We start from the raw sequence: 14,118 nt of genomic DNA, 5'->3' as shown, positions 1-14,118 counted from the left end.
CGTCTATCCGACTCAAAATAAATCAATATCCCTGAGAATGGGGTTCTTCTCTAGTTTCTCCAACAGTACACACATCAAACTGAAACATGCTGCTGAACAAGTGATCATCACTGAGCATGCGCATACCTGCCGATTCCGAGCAGCACACATACTGCTGTTCTCGAGTCACCAGTACTGTATCAAGAACCGTTACTTTCGGACACGTCCGACATACTACTGATACCAACGAATTGTTTATACTGAGCATGCGTGACCTACTGAGCAGTACGCGTACTGCAGTATCAAGAACCGTTTCTTTCGGACACGTCCAATATACTACTGATACCAACGAATTGTTGATACCGAGCATGCGCGACCTACTGAGCAGTACGTGTGCTGTCTGACATTAATACACACACACTTTTTGGACTCCGAATCAGATGCGTTCGACATACTGTAAAGGCTGGTGCTGCGCTGCTGATATATGAGCACAGGTGAACTGAGGACTTAAATGAAAAGTAAGTTTATTTACTAACAACTTAAAACATCAACGTTTTGCACATCAGTGCCTGTATTGGGTGATTTAAAGCAAAATGTAAATGTAAGGAACATTTCTTAGATGATGATGATGATTTAATTTAAACAGATAAGCTATATGCCCTCATGCAATAGACATGACTTTATTTAAATGTGTCTGGGGGGGTCTGGGGGGGCGGAAGACAACCCTCAAATGGGGGGGTCATGTCTCTTCCGTCCCCCCCGGGATTTACGCCCATGCACTCGGTTTAAGCTAGGGCCTCTGACACGAGAGGAAATCAACCACAGCCATCTGTGCCCCTACTCATATAATAAGTGATCCTTGCATTGGCATCTTTCATGAGGTGGAGCCACTAGAATGGTGCATGGTCCTGTGAGTAATTTAGAGCTTGATGTGGGTAATACAAGACGTTGGTGGTGTAAATTCCCTTAGTCTTATGCCCCTGTTATACATCTAAGACTTGTTCTTGTGTAAATGTAGCAAATGCTTAGTTGTACATATGCTCATGGTTGAGTGAGGGAGAGGAGGAATGCACAGATGTTAGGGTCAAAATTTGGCAAAAACGGCATGAATCTAAGGACCTGCCTGCCAGGTATCAACAGTCCAGGCTGATGGTATTGACTTGTATCCACTCCAGTACAAGAGAAGCATCCCCAAAACTTATGCTGTCTTTAAATTAAACATTTCTTTAGTTTTACCATTTGATGTTTTCTATGTTCTATTGTGATATGGATTAATACAAATTTTCGCAACTTTAAAGTGGCATACTGCTGTCAGTTTTTGTTTCCCATTTGTATGTTCTTTTTAAACATATCTAAACAAGGGTGTAAGAATGAAAGAGACAGTGAAAGAGAAAAAAAAAAAAAAAGATGGAACAATGCTTCCTGGAAACATGGTCTGCTAGTTTTTTTCTGCTATATAAATTTTTACACAGGAAATGCATTTAACTTTAAAGAAAGATGAGTAACCTAACAGAGCATCTTATTTTTGAGGTAAGTACAACTACTTAAAAATATATATATTTTAAATCTGAGGTCAATTTATAGAATTATGAGAAAAGTATGAGAAAACAAAGTTTTTTGTGAACTTTTTAAACCTTAAAATATTCTGCTTTTGACATTTGTTTTTATGTCCCATAGAAAAAAGTTAATTTCACACGCTTTTCAATATCAAACCTACTTATTGAATAATTATTCCAAAATTAAAAGATATAAAACAAAATCTGGAAAATTTTAAATGTTAAATCCATTTTAGACTTTATAGGATGTGGGCGAATGTACTGACAAATTACAATAAATGTTTGTAAATAAATTCTTGTTTGCATTGGAATAGATATACACAACGCTTATGTATTACTCTTTTCTGAAAGTCCTTAACAAAAAACTTATTGGGTGGGTTTTTAGAATCTTAAAAATGTTCTATTTAAATATGTTACATTAAAAAACTTATATAGACCATTGCATTGCATTTTTTTAATTTCACAACTAAAATGGCCATTTTATTATGTTATGGTAAAGACATTTTATAGAGATGAATGTCCTTAAAACTAAACTAAAACTAACAAATATAAAAAGTCCCCTGAGCTGAATGTACATGTGTAATGCAGTAAAATTCAGTTCTCACTCTATTAAAATTTAGAAGGTGTGAATAGTTTCCAAAAAAGACATGCCTGTTTGTATGAAACTCTATAAATGTCCATACCTTTTTTTAAATGCATCTCTGCTTCTTTAATAATAATAATTATATATATATATATATATATATATATATATATATATATATATATATATATATATATATATATATATATATATTAGAGCTGTCAAAATTAATGTTTTAAGAATGCGTTGATGCAAATAAATTTTAATGGCACAAATAAATAATAAATAATTCTGTTTGACCATTTTTATTAAAATATAAATAAATAAATATAAAAGAGGTGAAATTAAAATTACTCCATAGTGCACACATAGTACACACACACACACACACACACACACACACACACACACACACACACACACACAGTGGAACCTCGTTTTGTGAATGTAATTTGTTCCACATAAGTATACTCAAACCAAATTATACGTATTATAAAGCGAATTTCCCCATAATAAATAATGTAAATTCGGATAACACATTCAGGACCCAGAAAATATCCATATAAAATGTAAAATACATTACAATAGCCAGTATAATAATACATTTATAAGTGATTTGTCTTTTTACTGTATTTTGTAATATAATAAAATAAAATAAACATGTTTACCTTGGAGGAGATTCAGTGCTGGCGTGAGGGAGGTGAGGTGGAGTGGAGGATAAGGGTTACTGCTGGGAAGGAGGGGAATCCCCTTCCATTATGATGTCGGGAAGTACTACGTTTTTTAAAAAAATCTCTTTCAGTTTTTAACTCACTTGAATCTATTTTCTTTTCAACTTTTACTAAAAAATGATCTAATGAAACTTCTTGGCTGTTGTTGCAAAGTTAGGAAGCGTGCACAAAGTTTTATACGTATAAAGAAACATAATTTCCCCAATGTTTGTGTTCATATAGTAAGAGAGAGAGAGAGTGTACATGTAACTGCAGACGTATTTGATACAGGGCTTTTGCTAATGCAATCCTTTTTACGTGCAGAACATTGCAGTTGTAACTGCAGAATGTGCAGTTACAATCTGAGTCCCTCAGAAACTAATTAAGTGGCGGACAGCAAGTTTGTTTAGTCTCCGCCTCGCACTTTGAGTGAATTTTTGTTCATTTTTATTAAAACTTAAAAACATACTGTAAACAACAACAACAGGTGTATCAAAAAGAAAGTTAGCACAGTGTCACTGTGGCTACTTACACGGTACTGGAAATAAGATTTGGTTTTCACATGCATGAAAAAACTAAAGAATCCATAGGGCAATTGTTAGCCACTAACCAGGAAGTGGCTACCGCTATGGATTCTTTAGCGTTTTATGTCCAGCTTCAATAATTCTGCATAACGAGGGAGGGAATAATAAATAAATGATGAAAGGAATGAAGACATTTATTACAGTATGCTAAAATAAGTAGAACAGTAAGTAGATCATATCTTTAGGAAATTGTATATATTAATAGTAAAACACACACACACACATTTGTATTACCCAAATGTAGACTGTTTTATAACACTTTTTAATGTATTAAATTTAATATAATCAATTTAACTTGTGCCAATTTATTTTATTACTCAATTTAATCAATATAAATGTTAAACTGCACCTATACAAATATGAATGTTAAACTACATTAATAAAAAAACAAATTTTTTTTTATAAATTGCATTTCTTCCCCCTAACCATTGAACCGAACCGTGACTTAATTTTTCTTTTGAATTTTATGTTTTGTTACACACCTATTTTATATATATACATATATATATATATATATATATATATATATATATATATATATATATATATATATACACACATACACACTGTATGTAGATATATAAAAGTATTCAGACCCCCTTAAATTTTTCACTATGTTAGATTGCAGCCATTTGCCAAAATCATTTTCATTCCTCATTCATCGTTCATTTTTCTTCCTCATTAATGTACACATAGCACCCCATATTGACAGAAAAACACAGAATTGTTGACATTGATGAAGATTTATTCAAAAAGAAAAACTGAAATATCACATGGTCCCAGGTATTCAGACCCTTTGCTCAGTATTTAGTAGAAGCACCCTTTTGATCTAATACAGCCATGAGTCTTTTTGGAAAAGATGCAACAAGTTTTTCACACATGGATTTGGGGATCCTCTGCCATTCCCCCTTGCAGATCCTCTCCAGTTCGGTCAGGTTGGATGGTAAACAATGGTGGAAAACCATTTTTAGGTCTGTCCAGAGATGCTCAATTGGGTTTAAGTCAGGGCTCTGGCTGGGCCATTCAAGAACAGTCACGGAGTTGTTGTGAAGCGACTCCTTCATTATTTTAGCTGTGTGCTTAGAGTCATTGTCTTGTTGGAAGGTAAACCTTCGGCCCAGAGCACTCTGGAGAAGGTTTTCGTCAAGGATATCCCTGTACTTGGCCGCATTCATCTTTCCCTCGATTGCAACCAGTCGTCCTGTCCCTGCAGCTGAAAAAACCCATACAGCATGATGCTGCCCCCACCATGCTTCACTGTTGGGACTGTATTGGACAGGTGATGAGCAGTGCCTGGTTTTCTCCCCATATACCGCTTAGAATTAAAGCCAAAAAGGTCTATCCTGGTCTCATCAGACTAGAGAATCTTATTTCTTACCATCTTGGAATCCTTCAGGTGTTTTTTGGCAAACTCCATGCGGGCTTTCATGTGTCTTGCACTGAGGAGAGGCCACTCTGCCATAAAGCCCCGTTTGGTGGACGGCTGCAGTGATGGTTGACTTTCTACAACTTTCTCCCATCTCCTGACTGCATCTCTGGAGCTCAACCACAGTGATCTTTGGGCTCTTCTCCCCCGATAGGTCAGTTTGGCCGGACGGCCAGCTCTAGGAAGGGTTCTGGTCGTCCCAAACGTCTTCAATTTGAGGATTATGGAGGCCACTGTGCTCTTAGGAACCTTAAGTACAGCAGAATTTTTTTTTGTAACCTTGGCCAGATCTGTTTCTTGCCACAATTCTGTCTCTGAGCTCTTCGGGCAGTTCCTTTGACCTCATGATTCTCATTTGCTCTGACATGCATTGTGATCTGTAAGGTCGTATATAGACAGGTGTGTGGCTTTCCTAATCAAGTCCAATCAGTATAATCAAACACAGCTGGACTAAAATTAAGGTGTAGAACCATCTTAAGCATGATCAGAAGAAATGGATAGCACCTGAGTTAAATATATGAGTGTCACAGCAAATGGTGTGAATACTTAGGACCATGTGGTATTTCAGTTTTTCTTTTTTAATAAATCTGCAAAAATGTCAACAAGTATGTGTTTTATGTAATTTTCTGTCAATATGGGGTGCTATGTGTACATTAATGAGGAAAAGAAATTAACTAAAATGATTTTAGCAAATGGCTGCAATATAACAAAGAATGAAAATTTAAGGGGGTCTGAATACTTTTCATACACACTGTATAGTAGGTAATTCTATATTTTTACCTGTTGTATGTTTCATCAGTTTACAGGGGACTATGATTTGCCAGACAACTTAACCAGTTTCAACATCGACTTTACCTGTGAAACTAAACATAACATCACACTCCTGTACCAAACTATGCTCCAGCCACTGGTCTACAGCATGGTGTTTCTGTTGGGCATCATAGGAAATGGCCTCCTGCTGCTGGTCCTGCTGCGGCGTCGTGCTCACCTACGAATGACTGACATCTACCTGCTGCATCTGGCTCTGGCTGATCTGCTCCTGCTATTTACCTTACCCTTTGGAGTGACCCAGGTGCTGGCAGGCTGGGTCTTTGGAAACTTCCTGTGCAAGCTTGTAGGCCTGTTAAACTACCTGAATTTGGTGTGTGGGAGTCTTCTCCTCGCAGGCATCAGTTTTGATCGCTACCTTGCCATTGTTCATGTTGTTTCCAGCCTCCAGATTCGACAGCCCCGAACAGCTCACCTCATCTGTGCTTTGCTCTGGCTATTTTGTCTTGCGGTCTCTGTGCCAAACATAGCATTTCTTTCTGTTGAACCAAGATGGAATGACCGTACATATCTGCAGTGTTTCTTCAACAACCATGGTAACCATGCTCACAACTGGTTACTGGTTAATCGCTTTCTGACACATCTGTTATGCTTTCTCCTGCCCTTATTCGTCATGGGCTACTGCTACACCGCTGTGGTGCTCACCCTGTACCAGAGTAAGCAAAGTCTAGAGAAGCAAGGGGCTATTCGTCTCGCTTTGGTGATAACCCTAGTTTTCTGTTTGTGCTGGCTACCCTTTAACATAACCCTTTTTGTGGACACCCTTGTGAGGCTAGAGATTATATCTCTGAAAACCTGTCAGAATTACAATGCACTTTCTCTGGGTCTGATGGTGACTGAGAACATTGGTTGTATACATTGTTGCCTTAATCCGATCCTATATGCCTTTATAGGGCTTCGTTTCCGGAATGATCTTCTAAGATTTTTGGCAAAATATTTCCGTGGCTGTTGGCCCATTTTATGCAGCAGATGCTTCACCCATGTATCTGGTTCAGACATGGCTACCACCACCTCTACTAGCCAATACATATAAACAGAAACGGGGAGGAAAAAAGCTCACTGAAAACATGCAATCATTCAATGATAAAAATTATTTCTAAATTGAAGCAAAGCTTATTTTAATTTTGACTCTGGGCTATCTGTCTGATCATCTATGGCTTATATATTTAGCTATGCAGTAATGCAGTTGCTGAAAATTATTTACAAAGCATCCATGACTGTGCTGGGTCTGAATGAAATTTTTCTTTTCTCATTTGTACATATTCTTCATTTTAATGTGCCGCATAGCTGGTGGGTGCTCTTTAGGGGAATATATGATGCAGGATAACAAAAAAATGTAAATAAAAATAAAACACTGTCCCTGCTTGTGTCTACCTCTCTTTTTTCTTGCAACCATTAGCAACACTGTCCCATCATCAAACAACACACATTTCAAATTTTTTTCTTATTGTTTGCCTTTAGACTTCTATTAAACACAGTTATACATAACATTTGTAAACAAGCAAATTGCCTCTTATTTACAGCAATTATACAGATATTTAATAATTATATATAATACATTTATATACTTTCTTGCACAACAGATTGGTAGGCAGAGAAAACAATTAGAAACTGATATGTGAGTTTTTTTTTCTTACTCACAAAAATGAACACATTTATCTGTCAAATGTACATATTTTACAGACATTTAAAAATGGCTTCAGAATTTGTTGCTCACTGCAATTTTCCACTATTTGGCTTTTTTTAATTAAGACATTATTACGAATAATATTAGCATCTGATTGCCACAATCAATAAACATTGAAAAAAAAGCATGTCAGGGTTTGAAGTAACCCGTAAGGAGAAAAGGTTTTTACACTTTTACTTAAAAATGTTCAGAAAGGCATGTTTGCCATGCTTCCGGGTCCATAGCCCAGCGGACTATCCAAAGACAAGCCCCTCTGTCTGATTCCCTGGGGTCCTATCATGGCTGACTGTGAATGTTGGGGTCCCATCATGGGCCCCTGTGGGGACAAGACAGGCCCTTGCTGGCCAAAGTGCTCCCCGGGAATTGGCATACCCCTCTGCTTAGCTTGCATCATCATGTTATGCTGAGCTATAAGATTGTGTGGGTGTTGCTGTGGTGTCATTGTGCCCTGTGACATATGGGACTGGTGCTGTAAGAGGCTGTTCGCCATCATGGACTGCTGCTGGTGGTGATGCTGCTGCTGTTGCTGAGGGATACCTGTCCTACTCATGAGATGACCTGGATGGCATATTGGTCCAGGCCCCATCACACCACCTGGGCCCATACTTCTGGATCCACCCTGGGACATGCCTATGCCAGGGCGTAATCCACAATGGGATGGCTGCAGGGAAAGCTGTTGCTCAGCCATCATGTTTTGCAAATTGGCAATGTGTGGGTTAGAGGAGGGTGTGTTGCTCTGAAGGGGGCCAGACGAAGAAAGCTGCTTTAGGAGTTGTGCTGAAGGAGCCTGATGAGGTAGATGCCCTTGATGAGGGGTCTGCTGTAGCTGTGCCATTGCTTCACTCTTGGGGAAGTACTGCAGGGTACTGCTGGGCTTGTCGGCTGGAATGATTCGAGACAGGTCAAATTCTGGGATGCCTGTGTGTGTGGGTCTGATTACCTCACTCAAATCTGGGCCTTCTCCCATGGGCATGGATGGAAAAGAATCAGCTGGGTGAGGTGGACGCTGATTTGACAAAGCCTTCCCAAGATGGTGCATTTGCTGGGAAGGGATAATGTCATCAGAAGGATGCGGGTACTGCTGCCCCATACCCCCACCTGGGGAGTGCAGGGGGGCCTGCATGCGTGAGAATCCACCCATCTGACTTGGAGGATGCATAGGGGACATGTTACAAGGTCCAATCCCATCTGGATGGCCCCCTGCACCCCCCATCATCACTGGCATGGTAATGGGGTTAGGAGAAGGCAACAAAGGTCCAGAGGGGTCAAGAGATAACGGCTGATTTCCTGAAAGGACCATTCCAGTGGGACTTTGAGGGCTACTGTGTCCCATTGAGCCTTGAGAGGACAGAAGCATCTGTGTGGACTGTTGATTAGCCATATTTCCTACAATAAAACACAGCAAAACAGTCACCTTCTTTATGTCACTATGTGTAAAAATAATAGTTACGCAAAATGTGTAACTATTTAGAATATATAACAAAAATGCAAAATTGTGTTAAATTCTAGGCTTAAACATGCATTTCTCATTTTCTATAGCATACATTTTTACAAAAGTGACAAAACGAACTTATTTTTCAATAAAAAAACTGCAAAATTGATTGAAATACTGTTCAATATCTCCATTAATAAGTAACAAGACAGATTTTACTTGCATTAAAATCGCTGGAAACGCTTTTTTTACATTCCAACAGGTTAAAATCACAATTTGAAGTTTAACTAAAGTTTACCTAAAAAATTAACAAGGTGGCCTGCTAATTTTTGACCCGATTCTTCAGCCAACAAGAATATTGTGATAAAAAAAATTAATATTTTTATTTTGCATGGAACAGTAATAGGATTTCAAAATAACCGGGACCTAAAGGTTGTTATGCTAATAGACTGCACCTTGAATGTTGGCTCCAGGAAGGAGCAATCTATCTGTTGGCATCTCATCGTCAGACGTGGCTATTGTCTTGATGGCATCATGATAGAGTGGAATAGAGGTGGGCATTGCATACTTGGACATCTGAGACATTATGAGGGACAGGGGATTCTGTGATGGAGGTGCACCTGGGGAGGAGGTAAATGGCATGTTTGGAGGTTGACTGCTGGGTGTTGAGGTGGTACTCCTGGGAGGAAGGGATATACCTAAAGTAGGAAACCAGGATGATGCATCATTAACCAACTAATAATTGAAGCAAATAAAACATAAAATTTTTGATATTTTAAAGTTCTCTTGTATAAACATTTCGTTACCTGTCTCAGTTGAACTGCTTCCTCCATTACCTACTCCTTTACTATTAGATGTCCCTCCAGGGCTGGCCAGGGAAGTTTTGGGTGAGGCAGTCCACCTTGGAGATGCAACAGGCATCGCTGGAGATTTGTGATGTCCAGGAGAACCAGATGGTGACCGGAGTCCAAGGGATGATCCCATTATTTGCGGGGATTTCATGGAGTTGGCAGAAGGTGTTCCTGCTCCAGATGTTGCAGAATGAGGAGGGTGTGGAGGACCAGTAGCTGCTAACTGGTTAGGGGATTTCAGGCCTGTTGCAGAGGGAGAGGGCATGAGGGGAGAAGGTTCCTGGCTAAGAGGAGGTGACTTCATCTGATGAGGTGGGGGCATGGCTGGGGAACCAATTGAGTTAACATTAATGGGAAGGTCAGATGGATGACATGGACCATGATCTGTTTTATGGCCAGTGTTCATAGGCATATGACTAAGCCTTGAGTTTCCGCCAATTTGGGGATTGCCCTGCGGATCAGATCTAAACATCTCAGGACCTACCTGCTGTAGGTATGGCCCATCCCCTTGTCCACCTGGAAAGGGATTTTGATTGGGGAACTGAAGAGTTACATCTGGTCCATGGACCATTAATTTGTTAGCACCAACCCGGCCATTTGGTGCAGCCCTAATACGAGTGTTGTCCTCAGGGCTTGCCATCTCTGACCCAGGCCCTTCTCTTAATTTCTGGGCCAATATATGTTGTTGATGGTGGAGGTTCATGTTCATGTTTCCCCCTAAAGGAGAGTCAACCATATCCCTCATTAAATTGCCACCTCCTCCACCGATTGGAGAGCCAATCATTGTGCGAGAACTGGGAAATTCCATTGGATCTCCACGTGAAGGTGGACCTCCTCCCATACTAGGATTTGGAAAGCCTGGCCCACTAGGGTTATCAATCATCCTAGGGCCTCCAAGGCCACCCTGTTGCTGCCTAGATAACTGCTCCAGGTCTAACCTACGCAGACCTTGTAGTTGACGTTTTTCCATAATGTGAAACATCTCCTCCCGTGTTAAGGGACGATCCATACCACCCTGCATTTGCTGAGCGGGTCCTCCAGGCCCCCCTGAACCATAGCACCCATGAAAAGGACCTACTCCAGCCATATTTGATGGCATGTCATCCAACCAACCCATTCCTGGTCTGGGAGATCTTTGAGATCCAATTGCTTCCATGGTTAGAACTCCACCTGGGCTTCCTGGGTATCCACCACCACCTGTGGGTCCCCGCTGCATCTGTCCAAGAAACCTGGGCCCCCGGGGCCCCTCCTGATGCATGTCCATCATCCTTAGATTTCCTCCCATCCCTCCTCCAATTATAGGTCCTGGTCCCCACTGTTGGTCTCCAGGTTTGCTGTGATACGGAGGTGGGGGACCTCTCATCATGAGGTGTGGCCCCCCTGGCATTCCCATCTCAGACATCATGCGAAAATGCTGGGGGTGTGTGTGAGGATTCATCTCTTGCCGCCGCCTTTTCTCTTGATAATATTCCTCCTGCAGCTTCCTCCAAGCTATCTGTTCAGGTGTTAGTCCTTCAGGACCTAGCACAGGCACCATATCTAATCCCGAAGGTGATGACAGGTGGTGATGTGTGGGCAAGGTGTGATGCCTTAACATCAAAGTGTCATCCAAAGGCCCACTGAGGTTCTGTGTTTGTGAAATTATGGATTGCAGAGGCTCTTCATGCTTTTTCATTCCACGTATAGGGGGAACACCATCAGAAAGGCAACTGCTCCCAGCCCTCCCACTGTTATGTTCCTCATCCTCAAGACCATGGTATCCATCAGTATTATTGTTGCTAATTGGCCCATTGTTGGGATGGTTTGGGCCTCCTGGGTCTCCATGGCCAGCACCAGCCCCACTGCGCAGAAGCAGCTTCTCAATGTCCCTAAGCGTCTGCAGAGAACGCTCTCGATGCTCTAGCTGCTCTTTAGACAGTCCTTCAATACTCACTTGTCCTCCTTGCTGGCTGGAGTCACCCTGAAGCTGCACAGATAACATTAATGGATTGGCACTTGGAGAAACACCTGTTCCAGGATGATTTATAATGCCTGACCCATCTACTCCACAACCTTGGGCCACTCCTCGCTGTGGCCCTGAGCCTCCAGGTCCTATTGAATGAGATGTTGCACAGTTATTGTGACTAGGTGTGGCTCCCGGATGGACATGGGTCACCTCGCTGTCCGGCTGACCTGTGGAAGTAGGAGTATTGCCACCTGTCAGGTGTCCTCCAATAACTCCACCAACAGAGGCAGGACGAGGTGTACCGCTTTGAGATTTGGGGGTGCCCATGGGAGGGGTGCTACTTGAGCTAAGCTGCTCTGATAGCCTGGGGAGCTTTCCAACACCCGTGCACTGCTGAGCAAAATAAAAACAGAGAATAAAAGAGAAGAGAGAAGGAAATAATTAAAGATATTTAGAGATAAAAGAAAACAAAACAAGAGAGCTGTCAGATGTTTATTCTTACTGTATTTTGCATTATGACATTAAGTATGCATAATATGTGCCAACTTCTTAATAAGTGAATTACATTTATCTTCATTTTAATTACAATCTTCACAGACATCATAACTAGATTACAAAATTAATTGAGGCAAATTATTTGTAATTATATTATATATATATATATATATATATATATATATATATATATATATATATATTTATAAAATTACAAATATACACAGTGAGGAAAATAAGTATTTGAACACCCTGCTATTTTGCAAGTTCTCCCACTTAGAAATCATGGAGGGGTCTGAAATTGTCATCGTAGGTGCATGTCCACTATGAGACATAATCTAAAAAAAAAATCCAGAAATCACAATGTATGATTTTTTAACTATTTATTTGTATGAAACAGCTGCAAATAAGGATTTGAACACCTGAGAAAGTCAATGTTAATATTTGGTACGGTAGCCTTTGTTTGCAATTACAGAGGTCAAACGTTTCCTGTAGTTTTTCACCAGGTTTGCACACACTGCAGGAGGGATTTTGGCCCACTCCTCCACACAGATCTTCTCTAGATCAGTCAGGTTTCTGGCCTGTCGCTAAGAAACACGGCGTTTGAGCTCCCTCTAAAGATTCTCTATTGGGTTTAGGCCTGGAGACTGGCTAGGCCACACCAGAACCTTGATATGCTTCTTACAGAGCCACTCCTTGGTTATCCTGGCTGTGTGCTTTGGGTCATTGTCATGTTGGAAGACTCAGCCTCGACCCATCTTCAATGCTTTAACTGAGGGAAGAAGGTTGTTCCCCAAAATCTCGCAATACATGGCCCCAGTCATCCTCTCCTTAATACAGTGCAGTCGCCCTGTCACAACCCCAAAGCATGATGCTACCACCCCCATGCTTCACAGTAGCGATGGTGGTCTTGGGATGGTACTCATCGTTCTTCTTCCTCCAAACACGTTTAGTGGAATTATGACCCAAAAGTTCTCTTTTCAGGCCATTGACCAGCTCCTCCCGTGTAGTTCTGGGCTGATTTCTCACCTTCCTTAGGATCATTGAGACCCCACGAGGTGAGATCTTGCATGGAGCCCCAGTCCGAGGGAGATTGACAGTCATGTTTAGCTTCTTCTATTTTCCAATGATTGCTCCAACAGTGGACCTTTTTTCACCAAGCTGCTTGGCAATTTCCCCATAGCCCTTTCCAGCCTTGTGGAGGTGTACAATTTTGTCTCTAGTGTCTTTGGACAGCTCTTTGGTCTTGGCCATGTTAGTAGTTGGATTCTTACTGATTGTATGGGGTGGACAGGTGTCTTTATGCAGCTAACGACCTCAAACAGGTGCATCTAATTTAGGATAATAAATGTAGTGGAGGTGGACATTTTAAAGGCAGACTAACAGGTCTTTGAGGGTCAGAATTCTAGCTGATAGACAGGTGTTCAAATACTTATTTGCAGCTGTATCATTCAAATAAATAGTTTAAAAATCATATATTGTGATTTCTGGATTTTTATTGTCTCTCACAGTGGACATGCACCTACGATGACAATTTCAGACCCCTCCATGATTTCTAAGTGGGAGGACTTGCAAAATAGCAGGGTGTTCAAACACAGTACAGTGTGGTTACCATTTTTAAAGTAATTTAAAATTGATTTCCAATTTTTATTTATATACAGTGCGTTCAAAGAGTCCCTTCACCGTGGCCGTGCAGGTAGTGGAGCAAGTTTTTAAAGCTGGCGATAAATGCATGTATTTAGTGCGTGAAAAATTTCAAGCAGCTTTTCCGGAGACAAGAAAACCACATTGCGATACTGTGCGATATCCAATAAATAAATATATGAGTGAGAATAATAATGAGTTTTATTAAATTAATATTTTCCCATAACCTACTGTACGCAGTCACTGCAGAGTGACTTTTTGAATGTACTGTATTTATATTTATATGTTGAAGTATATGGCAATTAAATAAACAAATTTAGTTTTCACAAATATTCTTGTGTGCAATTTCAGCAACAAAAATGTTATTCTTCTAAAAAGTAAACATTCATTTTAAGAGA

At 40.4% G+C, this 14,118-nt stretch overlaps 2 protein-coding genes across 3 annotated transcripts in view; one reads left to right on the top strand and one right to left on the bottom strand.

Moving 5' to 3' along the window:
- Positions 1–1,401: 1,401 nt before the first annotated feature.
- LOC124396154 (C-X-C chemokine receptor type 5) lies at positions 1,402–7,025 on the top strand. The gene is made up of 2 exons (XM_046865173.1): positions 1,402–1,509; positions 5,638–7,025. The coding sequence occupies exons 1-2, from the start codon at positions 1,477–1,479 to the stop codon at positions 6,697–6,699; spliced, it is 1,095 nt and encodes a 364-aa protein (XP_046721129.1). The 5' UTR covers positions 1,402–1,476; the 3' UTR covers positions 6,700–7,025.
- A 157-nt stretch (positions 7,026–7,182) lies between these two features.
- Positions 7,183–14,118, bottom strand: part of bcl9l (bcl9 like) — a 44,103-nt gene continuing 37,167 nt past the window's right edge. Inside the window, exons 7-9 of one of the 2 annotated variants that reach the window (XM_046865167.1) lie at positions 9,592–11,974; positions 9,241–9,483; positions 7,183–8,739 (exon numbers count right to left, since the gene is read on the bottom strand). In XM_046865167.1, coding sequence (XP_046721123.1) covers positions 7,541–8,739; positions 9,241–9,483; positions 9,592–11,974 — 3,825 coding nt within the window. In that variant the 3' untranslated portion in view covers positions 7,183–7,540. The remainder of the gene's footprint in view (positions 8,740–9,240; positions 9,484–9,591; positions 11,975–14,118) is intronic. The other variant, XM_046865168.1, reaches the window with a different exon arrangement.

Source organism: Silurus meridionalis, chromosome 13 (genome assembly GCF_014805685.1).
Source record: "Silurus meridionalis isolate SWU-2019-XX chromosome 13, ASM1480568v1, whole genome shotgun sequence".
Classification (NCBI taxonomy): Eukaryota; Metazoa; Chordata; class Actinopteri; order Siluriformes; family Siluridae; genus Silurus; species Silurus meridionalis.
The sequence above is the reverse complement of the archived record's forward strand: the minus strand, read 5'-3'. Positions and strand labels throughout refer to the sequence as shown.